At 45.1% G+C, this 13,452-nt stretch overlaps 1 protein-coding gene across 25 annotated transcripts in view; it reads left to right on the plus strand.

Moving 5' to 3' along the window:
• The window catches only part of Cac (calcium voltage-gated channel subunit cacophony), a 149,577-nt gene that overhangs the window by 126,487 nt on the left and 9,638 nt on the right, over positions 1 to 13,452 (plus strand). For 9 of the 25 annotated variants that reach the window (XM_076771209.1, XM_076771208.1, XM_076771207.1 and 6 more), the window contains 10 exons: positions 792 to 1,276; positions 1,356 to 1,460; positions 1,528 to 1,631; positions 2,957 to 3,013; positions 6,337 to 6,548; positions 6,751 to 7,108; positions 8,839 to 8,966; positions 11,306 to 11,484; positions 11,766 to 11,798; positions 12,753 to 13,263. In XM_076771209.1, coding sequence (XP_076627324.1) covers positions 792 to 1,276; positions 1,356 to 1,460; positions 1,528 to 1,631; positions 2,957 to 3,013; positions 6,337 to 6,548; positions 6,751 to 7,108; positions 8,839 to 8,966; positions 11,306 to 11,484; positions 11,766 to 11,798; positions 12,753 to 13,263 — 2,172 coding nt within the window. Of the gene's footprint in view, positions 1 to 791; positions 1,277 to 1,355; positions 1,461 to 1,527; positions 1,632 to 2,956; positions 3,014 to 6,336; positions 6,549 to 6,750; positions 7,109 to 8,838; positions 8,967 to 9,173; positions 9,279 to 11,305; positions 11,485 to 11,765; positions 11,799 to 12,752; positions 13,328 to 13,452 lie in introns of those variants that run through there. The other 16 variants (XM_076771212.1, XM_076771211.1, XM_076771215.1 and 13 more) reach the window with 11 other exon arrangements.

Here is a 13,452-nt window from a genome sequence, read left to right on the forward strand (position 1 = left end):
AGCACCGCTGAAGTTTCACGCTCGCGATTCGACTAGTCGACAAACGCCTTTGTAGATCAAACTTTCTTGGGGGGGAGAACCTTTTGGTAACGATCAAAGCACGACGAGACCCCCCAAGAAACGTTGGACTACGGAGGATCAGATTTCCACGGCACCAGCTTTCGCAACATTTCACGAAACGAAGTTTAATTTTTCATTCGATCGAAGCGATAGTACTCGTAACGACATGGACATTGCACCACTCGAGATTACCGACACACATAAACGGGCCGTGTTACGCCTCATTGCGTACAGTTCCAACCAACACGCAGTAGAACGATCGAGCAAGTATCGCTTTTGGTGTTGCATCACGAAGGATCACGAAGTATACGTACATATTTTGCTTGTCATATTTGAAACAAATATTATAGCGCATACGATATAGAAAAATATATCTTCTCAAGGTTTGATACAAGAAATTAATTCACGATACGTGCCATAATATTTGATTTTCTCACGCATGATGGTTACCAAGGGAAGTCCGGTGTTCGAAACATTTGTTATCGTACAATTTGCCGCTAGTAAGTTGAAACTAACAACCGTAGTGGATCATGAAACGTCAGTAATTTGCATGCTTGAAAACCGACGATTCCCCTAGGAAGATTTTTTCTTAAAAATGGTGGATAGAGACTCCAGGGAATCGTCGGATCTGCTGTCAGCGGCTTCCAAGTTCCCCTAGAAGGTTCGGGTGTAACGAATCGAGAATATCAAGCGATAAAAGGGTAAATTAGTGATGGAGACGATGTTCGTAGGTGCGCGACCGGCGAGGCTTGGCCGAACATCATGTTGTCCTGCATCAAGGGGCGAGCATGCGACGTAAAGGCCAGCAAACAGGAACCGGACGGATGCGGTTCCAACATGGCGTACGCGTACTTCGTCTCGTTCATCTTCTTCTGTTCGTTCCTCATGTTGAATTTGTTCGTCGCCGTCATCATGGACAACTTCGACTACCTGACGAGGGACTCGTCGATCCTGGGCGCCCATCACCTGGACGAGTTCGTTCGGATCTGGGCGGAGTACGATCCGAACGCTACCGGCAAGATCCACTACACCGAGATGTACGACATGCTCAAGAACATGGATCCGCCGTTGGGGTTTGGCAACAAGTGCCCGAACCGGCTCGCCTACAAGAAGCTCATCAGGATGAACATGCCGGTGGACGTAGACGGGAAGGTCAACTTCACCACCACTTTGTTCGCCCTGATCCGCGAGAATCTTAGCATCAAGATGAGATGCGGTGAGTATGAGATAGTTTCGAGTCGACAATATTCGTTTAAGTTAAAAATCAATTTCGAACGTCGACTGTGACTCGACAGCCGACGAGATGAACCAAGCGAACGAGGAACTGAGAGACACGATCAGAAGTATCTGGCCCCTACAGGCGAAAAAGATGTTGGACCTTTTGATACCTAGGAACGAAGGTGAGGATCTCTTTCGATCTACCGTCGCGTCTGGCAGTCGATTTACGAAACCGTGACGTTGTTTCAGAATTAGGCAGAGATAAACTGACCGTTGGTAAGATATACGTCTGCCTTCTGATACTCGAAAGTTGGAGGACGACTAGGTTTGGTCAGATAGAATCGACCGGACAGGTGAGTGTCCCATCAATTTTTGTCCGAGCGTGGCTCGTACGAAAATCGAAGCCCCTAGCGATATTTCCCCTATTCAGACAAGAAACCCCCGCGTTGCGTTCCCGCGACCCGTTCGTCGATTCATCGTTTCGCGTGGCTGGAGTTTGTTCGATCGAATAGAATCGAATCGACGTAACCGAGAATCGCCGCGGGAACCAATCGGGGGATTGAGTTCGAATGGATGTTTGTCGTTGGCTTCATCGTGGTAGGATTTCACACGGCCGGTGTGGAAGCCACGTTTCAAATAGAAAAATCACCAGACTCCACCGTAGCTTCTTGTCGAACCTACGAAAGCTTAGTATCGCGTATTTGGTAGCGTCGACAGTTTGAAAACACGACTTTCGATACCGTCGACGCAACGCGCAGTGTCTAGTCGCGGAACCGGTGAATCGTGAGAAACAGTTAACAAAACTACCACGATTACTAAGCTTCCATCCCGAGTCCTAACATTCTGACGCTATATTACTGTGTGCTCAGTAGTGCTGAGAATTTTTAACGATTCATATGTATTTGAACGAGTAACGAAAGATCGAGACTCCTCGCCGACTTCCTTATCCCAGCGTGCTCAAACGTTTTCACATTCGCGAGGCATTCGTAAAATAAATCTCTTCTCTTTTTCGAGCAGCGAGACATTTAAATAAAGTTACCTCTGCTCGTCTCGCTGGGGTAACGAACCGGCCCAATTAGTTAACTATTACTTACGAACAAAAAAGACGTTCAATTTCTGTCTGTTCGATCGAATTAGCAGAGTCAATATGTGTAGAAGCAGTTCGATGTCACCCTTCCTGAACGTCACAATACAAATTTGATGCAACTGATTAACGTAGAACGTCCTGAGTCGACACATCGTCTGCTATTTGCGAATCGTGCGGAACGATGATGAGATAGTTGATTTTATCGAGAAGATACGTTTGAAATTCGATCGTCGCGGGCAGACGATGAATTGACGCCAAAATGGACAACTTATAGAAAATTAGGACAATATGATTTTTGAATGAGTTACAATTAGAACATTAGAAAAGAATCTGTGTGTTGAATTTATACGTGTTTTCATTAAAGAGTCATAGAAAGAGAGTACAACAGCGAGGTTTGAACCTTCGATTTACTGGAGAATAGAATTATTATTGTTATTGTTATCGTTATTATTATTGTGACATTAGTGTAGGAGTAATTTTATATTCGAATTTAACTACAGACTATACTTTTATGTACTTATTATACCCAGACAAGAGGATGTTCACGCAGCTCTCAATCATCTCTTTGTGTCTTTTCTCTTTGTTTTCCAGAACGATAACGATCTTATCGATAACGATAATGCTGGGCAAAGTCCTGCAGCCCAGGCGGTAGTACTTACTTTTTCTCTTACTTATTATCATCTTAATACGGTTTCTTTCGTTTCGTTTTTCTTTATACAATCACGTTTCCTTTGTCGACACATTTTTTTACACTTCTTCGACGTCCACTGCGAAGGATGGCACCAACGAATATCCGTCCGAATAATCCAAATTTCGATAGAGAATTTTAACGAGACGAACGATCGAAGATCCTTCGCAGCGAACGATTATACTTTCTTCTGTACATAATACCGATTACGTTCGTTTTCTATTTAACTAATCACTAATTCATGCAGAGACACAGTAGCCTATCGTGTATATAAAGTATATTAGCCTAAACGATATTCCTACGTCGAGTCTGTAAATACTTTTCCAAGTTAGAACCGGCAGTTGTATCTCTGCTACATTTTTTGATCTTGTACATTTTTTTTCTTCTATGCATCGATACACGGCACACACGATTCACCGACACTCGTCACACTCGTACATTTTCGTTCCGTTCACATCCGTAGACCTCTTTATTCTTTCCTTTCACCGAATCACGAGACCGACGAATCACCAACGCAACAGCGACTGACATTTCGATGGAAAACTATCGCGGAAAAATCGATTCTCCGAACGTAAACAAAATATTTAAAATAAAATCAGCCGCAGTTGCGTTCGAAACGGAACCACAATCACACTCGAACTTTTCTTCTTTCTTAGGCACTTGATATATTTAGCGACAGTACTTACTAGAGCATCCGTCGGGTTCACACGATATATAGAACTTTTAGAAACTTTTAGTCTTTCCTTTAAAAGAATCCCCTTTCTAACAGCACGTTTCCTCTTCAGATAATAAGCAAATTAGTCTAGGATAATACTTGATCTACTAGTTGAACTGGCTCGTTCGGTTTCATGCATCGTCCGTAACGATCGGTTTTAAGTGAAATAAAGGAATCGGCGCGCATCGATTCGCAACCACGCGACGATGCATAAAATCGCGACGGCCTGAAATTTTTTAGTCGTCGTGTCGGTGCCGCGTGGGTGTCGTTCGCACGTGCGCCCACGCGAATCGGCTCTTTGCCCCCCTTCGAGAACACGGTATAGCCGTGTTGCAAGTAAGTTACCTAGTTCGTCGAACCTCGTAGTACGAATTAGCTCGAAAGAGAACACGAACCGGAGAAACTTGATCCTCGAACATAGTTCGCCTTTTGCCTCGAGTATCACTCCGTTTAGCCACGACTTTAGCGATCACCGATTTCCGTATCATTCTTCTCTTAGATCGATAGTCACCCGAGTCTTTCTCGTCCGCTAGTCATCCGATATAGACGATCTTAGATCTTAGCATTAGAGACATAGTTTTCCAATCCCCTCAGAGCGACCGTTCCTGTTACAAACGATTCTGCTGCAACTGTTTGTCTTTACTTATTCTATTTCTTTTTTTTTTTCATTTTTGTATTTTACAAGAGCTCTTGATATTAGCGTAGTTGGATCGAGGAACTCACTTACGATTCGACGTTGCCGCTCGACGTGCGTTCCTCGAGTTAGATTTTATTCGGCGTTCTTGCTAGCTGGACTGAACTATATTTTCGTTTCTTTCTTTCTTATCTGTCTGTTACACTGTCCGAAGACCATCCGCCATCACGTAGCGTAGAGACTGTTTCTAGAAAGTTTTTTGGATTGAGTCTCTGTAACGATCGTTGCCTTGCTAGTATAGTTCTCTTCCGCGATGGCTTAAACGTCTCAGACACACGGTCTCCTCTCTACGAAGTTACACCATATACGGTTACACGCCGCGACACGCAGACAACAACACGACAAACAACGATCTATCGCCACGAGTCGAGTAGTTAGAGATCTAACCAGTCGTTCCTGGCCATTGGAACGTTCGGCCATTTTTCTCGATACAAAACGATGCTGTGAACAACCAAATGTTTTACGCCCGTCGACGAGAATTATTCGCCGCACGACTGAGCACAGGATGTCCAGGCGAACGATCCTCGTCGTCGCGCCAGGAAAGAAGGGACTTCCGGGAGGAAGCCCTTTTCTCCGTACTCGAAGTAAACTAGTCGTAGACGGACTGCTCGCAGTTACTTTGCGAGCACGTTCGTGTATTTCGAAGTAATCGACAGTAGATGAACCGTAGCCAACTGTGGCGTAGGCTAGGGTGGACCTTGATTGTTTTTACTGAATACTTTTCATCGAGATTGTTTTCGAGACACCCTTTGAATCGAGCCATTTGATGGAAATTGCCCGATTCTAGAGGAGGTCGCGAAGATGATTGAAAAGCGAGGTCCACCGTAACGTAGGCATGTTGGTATACCGAGTAAAACGTACACTTCCGACCATTTAAATATATAAATATGTTAATATATGTGTGTGTATACGATATACAGAATCTTTAGCTCCCCAAGTAGCTCCCCCGTCACATTTGTTCGTTGTGGTTGGCTTGCGTACTATGTTTGTCCACGACTTGTTCGCATATGTGTATTGGTACCTTTAACGAAACGTTCGCGAATCGTCGACGTTCCTCTCGCGGGAATTGCCGGATATCCGGCTCCATCGAGACGGGTGTGAATCAACGGGGGAAAATTCGTGGAACGACGACGGTCCGTGCAACTTTATTGCATGCTTACTAACGTTTGCATTCCCACAGTGCCGTAAACGTGACGAGTAAATAAATGTCTCTAATTGCATATGGTAATTTTACGCTCACTCGTAAAACACTTGACAATCGAATAAAATAATAACTATCGTATGTAAGATATAGCTTTTGGTCTTTGTTTTTGACAAACATATACAGGCTTTGCCGGAGTTGTGATTCACTCATCGCAATGGAACGAATTCGCATAACATTTCACCGTTTACTACGATTTTATTCTACAATTTCTCTATAACCGCACACACAGATATGAAACGTGCATTCGTCGACGGAATGGCAACGCGTTCTTTTAGCGACACTTTCAAGTGCACCACCACGATATATACTCTTTTTCTATCTAGCATGGCCTCTTTTTTTAATTAAACAAAAGAAATAAAAAAAGAAATTTCTTTCTCTCTTTATCTCTCTTTCTCTGTCGCAACCGATTCGTTCACTTAAATCTTGGGACTTTGCATACGCACGCAAAAGAGCAAGAAGATAAAACGAGGAAACGAACGAAAAGAGAATAATGATAGATAACACCTGAAAGCCTGTATGTGCCTGTACATACTGTACGATAAATATGGGTTGGCTCGGGGATCGAACGACCATCTAGAGCGTCGATCGACGAGAAACAAACACAATACAGTAGAAAAACGTATCGACCAGCTCTGATAGCCGGTGTGGTTTCGCACGTTCTCGACTTTAGCAATCGGCCTTCCTCAACTGCATACTGGACGTGACGGCGGTTAATCACACCGGAAATAATCACGGGACCGGAAGTAGGGCGAACAGCCTCGAACCGGTGATACGCCCGACGTCGGAAACGAAGATCGATCAGCAGAGGGAGCTCAGGGAGGAAGACGATGGGGCCCTCGGGGTCCTCGGAGCCGGCGAGCACAGACGACTCCGTAGCATCAGGTATCCTAGCACTTTCCAACCCTTTTATTTACCATTTACAATCGTCTATGCTCGGGACTACGCGGGGGAGAGTCAAAATTTTAAAATTATTAAAGCTTTCGAGGACACTCTCCTCTAATTAAATCTGGGGGAAGTTTGTTTTAAATAGTAATATTTTTCAAATAAAATTCGAGGCGTTAATGGAGGATCGTTTTGGTTTCAGAAATAAAAAGGTGAACTGGAAGATGTCCCACCAGTACGATATACTAGGCAGCAGCGGAGAGAGTAGCCAGGGAGGGGGTGGGTCTGGGGTTGTACCCGTAGTTAATGACGAGGATCGCGCCCCCGAGCTAGAGCCATTGCTGGCTGAGGTGCCCTCCCAGCAGGATCAAAACTACTACTACTACCACCATCACCATCACGACCAATACTACGATACCGACAAAGATCTATACTATGACCGTCACCACCACCACCACCACCACCATCACCATCACCATCATCATCATGCTCACCGACCACCCTCGTACTATCAACACCAGAATACCTACGCACCTCGCTCCTCGATCCGTTACCACAAGGTCTCTCGGCTCGATTCAATTAAAAACAAAAAAATAAGAAAACAATCCTGTCGCGCAGATTTCGATAGCTCAAACCTCGATCGGTCGCGATAAAGAACGGAAAAAGAAAAGGAAAACTCGTCGATCCAGCCAACGAGGCGAACGTTTCGAACGGAACCGTCTGGATCGCGGTAGATCGAGGATTACTCGCTTCGATCGGGACGCATAGATACGCTCCGTGATCGCTCGACCGTTCGAGACACGGATCTTTTACGTAGAATCTGAATGCGACGACACGCTTTCTTAGAACACTTAGATCGTTCGCCGTTAGAATAGGGCTCTGTGCGTCGCGATTAGTTTCGCCGGGGCTGAAGCGATCTATCTTTAGACGGGCGATACAGAGAACACTTCTAGATAAGCTTGCGTGAAACCAGATAAATTCCTGATAGACGGAGTCGAGAACACCTTTAGATCGGGTAACATTTTCTTTCCAACGACACTAGACTAGATATAGATCAATAGATTCGAGCTACAAAGGATTAGAGACACACACAATGTTTCGCGATCGATCAACGGAACGGACGAAAAGTATTGCGCGCGATGTCGTGAGTCGGCGGGGATCGAGATCGATTCGCCATCTGCTATTTATCGTTTTCGAGACCCAGTCTGTTAATATCAAAGATTGGATGTCGCACAACCCTCTTCGGGGGTTGTACGGGCCTTGTATTTGAAATATCGACCAGGGCGGACCGTGCCCGTACTTTTTTACTTGAGAATCTCTCGAGCAAAGCTTGTTAAAGGAATACAGTGACGCGAAAAAACGTCAAAGACGCCGATGTAGGTAACAAATGTACCGTACAGATTGGAGTAAAACCGAATAAAGACTTTTTAAGTGGCGAATGGATCGCGACCGCCGAGTGGTAGCATCTTTGTAAATACAACCGATTAGAACCGATCGCGTTTAGCGAGCAGCCCACCTAGATGACTCCCACAACCACCTCATTACCTGGATACAACATTCTTAGTGACCGTTCAACGTCGGTATTAGAGAAACCCCCACCCTTGTCCCTAGCTGCTTTCAGCCTTGAGATTACTCTCGAGAGCAACGAAGCATTCGCGGCTAGCCTGCGAGTGCCTCGTTCTCCGTCTTGTCTTGTTGTTTGTCGTAATTTTCATGTATGTCCGCGACCCGGTAAGTAAGCGACACCTCTGGAACGAGGTATCGATTCAAAAGGTAGTGGACACACTCGTTTCTCTTCTGTCTCTCACCCCCCAAGTCACCCCGAACGAGACTACTCAGCAAAGCATGAAGCATGACCGAAGGAAATCTTTTTAACTGCATGCCTTTACACGCGCGCACATGTGCCTGTATATCGACTACTCTGCTCCATTTCGCTGATTGTTCTTCTCATATTCGAGATTGTCTACCGTTTGTCGAAACATCGAAAATAGCATGGACTATGGCGGGCCTCTGCGCGAGTCGCGACAACATTTCGGAGAATGGAAAATTCCGGGTGAATCGATTGGAATTTTTTTTTTTCGACATTGGCATCGAGCATCGTGGACGTAAGCTCGCGCAGAAGTTCTTCGTTTCGGAGGCAAAAGGCGTCTCGAGTCGAGAAAGATATTTCGTTCGAGGCGCGAACCGTTAGTAACGAAGGCAAAGAACCGGCGACACCCCGACTCTCCTTAAACTCCTGACTCGCTGTGTCCTCGGGACCGTTCCCTAACCGACGAGTATGTTCGTTTAGATGGAGCCTCAGGACGTCGTAGTTAGCGACTCGCGAGCCGGTAGTCTCGAGAGTCTCACCCACGCCGGCGAGAGACTTCATCCGCCTGCCCATCCAATCAGACATCCCTCGCGTTCACCGAGTTTAAGGTAACAATCGGACGCGCGCGTTTTTCAAGGTTTGCTCGACCACATTGGGTTGTACCATAATTATTTTTCTGTTTTTTTTTTTCCTTAAATCGATACAAATTAAAATTTTGCAATGCATGTTGTTGTACCGTAGTATTATCTAATCGTAAAGCTTGCAGCCTCGACTACGTCTTTACATCGTTTGTCTAATGAAAATTGTAATCTTAGGAGTGTCTCCGAGTAAAGAGCAGCTCGGTCAAGAAGCAATACAAAAAGCCACTGTTGTTTGGTGCCACTTGGAAGTTGATCGAAAAAGAAGATCTGAACCAGAAGGTCGAAACGTTTATTATAAATAATAACATGCTTGGACCAACTAACTTCTTATGATCTTCCAATTGACAAGCATTTTCTATTCTTCTTAAACTTTGACCTGTCCCTTTCGTACCTGAATTCTAAGCACGGTTGCACGCGTACGGTGTGGAAATATACTAAAGAAGGATCATTGCATGGTTTTACTATCGTACATAAAGGAGATAAAATTACTAAAATTTTATTAAAAATATTCTCGATAGGATGCTTCTACGCTCCGACTTACAGTCATGCACAAAAATTTATGATCTGCCTCTACCCCTATCTTAACACTAAACCAACCACGACCGGTCATCTGATCGGTTGAATGATTTATATTTTTTTGTAAAAGACTGGACAAAATTTGGTACCAAATTCTGATTAGCTTTCGATGCAAATAGGAAATATATGCATAGCAAAGACGAAAGGAGAGAATCTTCAGTTTCCACCGTCTTAGAACAGTTTAACAACGCGTATTAAAAATAGTTAAACTTTAGACCGGTGCAGTTCCGAAACCACTAGTATTTTATTAATTATTGAGCCATTGTTAGAAGCGGCAAGGCCTCCCCTTTAAAATGGTTTTTGGATTTTGTCGATCCGACTTCTCGTTTTCGAGATATCGTAATTTATGTAAAACATAATTTTTTCAATTCCGCTGTCTCTCGCTTCCCCGGCTTAGAAAAGGCTATTAACGCGCATTAAAAATACTAAAAGTTTAGACGCGTACAGTTCCGAAACTACTAGTGTTTTATTAATAATTGAACCACTGTTGGCAGCGGTGAAGCTTCCCCTTTAAAATGGTTTTTGGTTTTTGTCGATCGGACTTTTCGTTTTCGAGATATCGCAATTTATGTAAAAGGTAATTTTTCTTAATTCGACTATCGCTGTCTTCGTCTGACGCGTCGCGTCGGACCTCCTTCTCGCACGTTGACCCACTGACCGAGTGACCGAGTGACGTCACGTTTACTATTTACTACGGTCACGTACGGCCATTGATCGCGCGACGTAAACAAACGTAAACAGACCCTTCGGACTCGCGCGATCGACTTGAAAATTAAAATCGCTATATCTCCGGAACTAATAAAGCTATCGACTCGTACAAACGCTCATTTTAAAGGGCATTTTATCCTCTATCCAATGACTATACCAGCTACTATAATTTTTGCTGTCTTCTATGTTTATTTTCACATTTACTTTGACGCTACATACCCAAAGTAGTTTTAGCATTTCTTATTGATCATACGACTGATGTGGAATAAAACTGGACTATAAATTGTTTATTTTTACTTATCGACTTGAAAGAAAATTTGTTTTCAAGAGCTTTTTTTAAAATTACTAATTTATTGATACTATTAAAGTACTAATCCATGTTTAGAGTAAAAGTATCGAATATTTTTGTACAGGTTCTTAGAATTCAATGCTTTAAAAAAAAATATGCGGCATAAAAGAGAAGGATATCTTACGAATAAACTTCAAAATACAACTTCCTGTACATATAACGGAAAAATTAGAATTGCCTCGTAAAAGAGAGAAAAAAAGACTGGTTATGTGACCGGTCATGGTAGGAATGGGTATACATGAAGTGCCGGTAGGTTTAGTGTTATCAAAAAGCTCTAAATACCTGTCCCGCTACATCCTGTATATTTCAAAAATATTGACTATGAAACATCACGTAGAGTTATGCTACCGTCAGGTCCGAAAGGGCTGTTTCACCCTCTATTATTCCAGAACCCATAATCCGATGCATGCCAACGAAAGATTGGTAAAAATAATGATTGTTTAACGCGTTGACTGCCACGAGAATTTATCGTTTACCGTTTGGAGATACCAAATAGCTATTAACGTAACGTTCATGCTAATTTTTAAGAAGCACGGCGGTCAACGGGTTAATTTCGTGAGCCGTTTTCATTACTTTTGATGTTTGAATGCGATAGAGAAGCGGCAGATAAGTATGGTACAACCCAACGAGGGAAAGGAAGAAGCGATTCTAGCCGGATGTTTCTCTTTTGCAGAAGACACTCGCCAGTCGTGCACGGATCGCAATCACCGAGGCGAACTAGGTACGATCATCACGGTCATTATTACCACGACGGACCAGGGTTTAGCGACACGGTTAGCAACGTCGTCGAGATTCAGAGACACACGCATCATCCCCATTCGTCACAGTACAACCATCGGCACAGGATGCGAGGTACAAGACAGCAATAATAATATCGACGAAGAACACACGGTGCAATGATAAGTCCTTTTCGACGAAATCCACGCTACGAATCTCTGTCGCGAGACGAACGTCGTCGAAAACGATATTCGCGATCAGGGTTTTCCGTTCCCGTACGGAGAAGAAGAGATTCGTGGCCGGGATTACACGAGAATATGAATGTCGCTATAAATGGTTTACTCGCAAGAGGCAGAAGCTCTGTGTCACTCGATGTAATATGTTTCTTCGTTTTGTTCTGTTATGCGCCTACAAAGACTATTACGACCACTGCGACTATTACGACGATGGTAATTTCTTTCGCAACTCCGTTTCATCTCCCTGTTTCGAAGCAATTTTACTATTATATACCTTCGTCTACGATCGTTTGGCTTTCACCGTTATCTCGTGTTACCTTCTATTCCTAACACAGTCAGAAACACGTCGATCCGACACAGATTAGTATCCTTAGTTCAAGCAAACAATCGAAACACGTAACAGACACCGAATAGCGGACGGTTTTCCTTCATCCTTCGCGATCGTTAGAGTCACGCGAGGATCCGACGAGAGAGCTCGAGAAAAATCGCGAGCAAATCCCACCATCAGAGAGATCTCGATAAAAGTGAAACGTCTCGTCGCGCACTTGGGTCGCAACGATGCTTATTTTTATTTTTTTTTAGACCTTTCTAATCTCTGTACAAGATCTATCGCGCACGGGATAGATACACACGCTTCTGATATCGAGCACTCTTGCACACTCGGAACACGCACACACCCCTAGGCCCGAATGTACCGAATGACTAGTTCTCGAGACGAGTAGCGTTCAAATTTGTTGGCCCTATAGTCGTAGAAGTTGCACGCTGATCCCGTAGAATCCGCTTGAAGGTCTCGTTAGCCGCGGAAGTTTCCGTAGAACAGTAGAAGATTAGATCCCCCAGCATGCCACTGGCGATGCAACCCCTCACTGCACCCGTGCAGTCTTAGACGTTAGACCTCCAGACTAGGACCTGATTAGCCGAATCCTCGTTCAACGATTCCGATAACTGGGTGTCCTAGATAGGAACGATGTTCGAATCGTTCTTCTCCTTCGATCAGCGTACGCTCGTCGGAAATCCCAAGAAGCTGGACCACAAAGATGCAAACAAACCTTTAAAGATTTCCGGCGAGCGTACGGTATTCGAAAGAGCGTTTCAGCGATCCCCTAGCGTTAGAGTAACACGATGATGGTCGTGTCCAGACACCGCTGTAACCGTTGTTTCCGCCAGGTCCGTGGAGCGCGTCGACGAGTCCCGCCAGGACGCCGAGTCCTATACATCAGATCGAGCAAGGTCGTCACTACGGTACGACCAGTCTGGAGCAGCGATCGAGAAGCCCGAGCCCGATAGGGGGTCGTCAGCCAGCTCACACGCACCAGCATTATCATCGACATCACCCCCATCAGCATAGCTACCCGGTATTGGTGACGAGGAGGGGCCAAGGTCGTCGACTGCCGCCGACGCCGAACAAACCGTCGACCTTGCAGCTGAAGCCGGCCAACATCAACTTCCCCAAGTTGAACGCCTCGCCGACCCACGGACCTCACGTGCCCGGTGCCCACGTGCCGCTCCCGGCGGGCATACAGCACCCACCGGTGGGCCACGTGCCCGGGATGCAACCCAGCCACTGTCCGCTGAGCTTCGAGCAAGCGGTGGCGATGGGTCGCGGTGGTCGTCTGTTGCCCAGCCCAGTGCCCAACGGCTACAAGCCGCAGCCGCAGGCCAAGCAGAGGACACCCAGGTGAACGTCTCTTAATCTTACCTGCGGTCGCAACAGAATCAACTGCTCGCTCGAGGCCGCTGAGGTGCTATCTCCACCATGCCGTATACCCTAGACCCTGTTCGTCCAGTAGTCGTTGCGAATGCTGATAATTTCATTGTTATGCTCCACTCCCCGTAGTTTATTTCAGAATGGATGATCGGTTTATCG

This window comes from Colletes latitarsis, chromosome 8 (assembly GCF_051014445.1).
Source record: "Colletes latitarsis isolate SP2378_abdomen chromosome 8, iyColLati1, whole genome shotgun sequence".
NCBI lineage: Eukaryota > Metazoa > Arthropoda > Insecta > Hymenoptera > Colletidae > Colletes > Colletes latitarsis.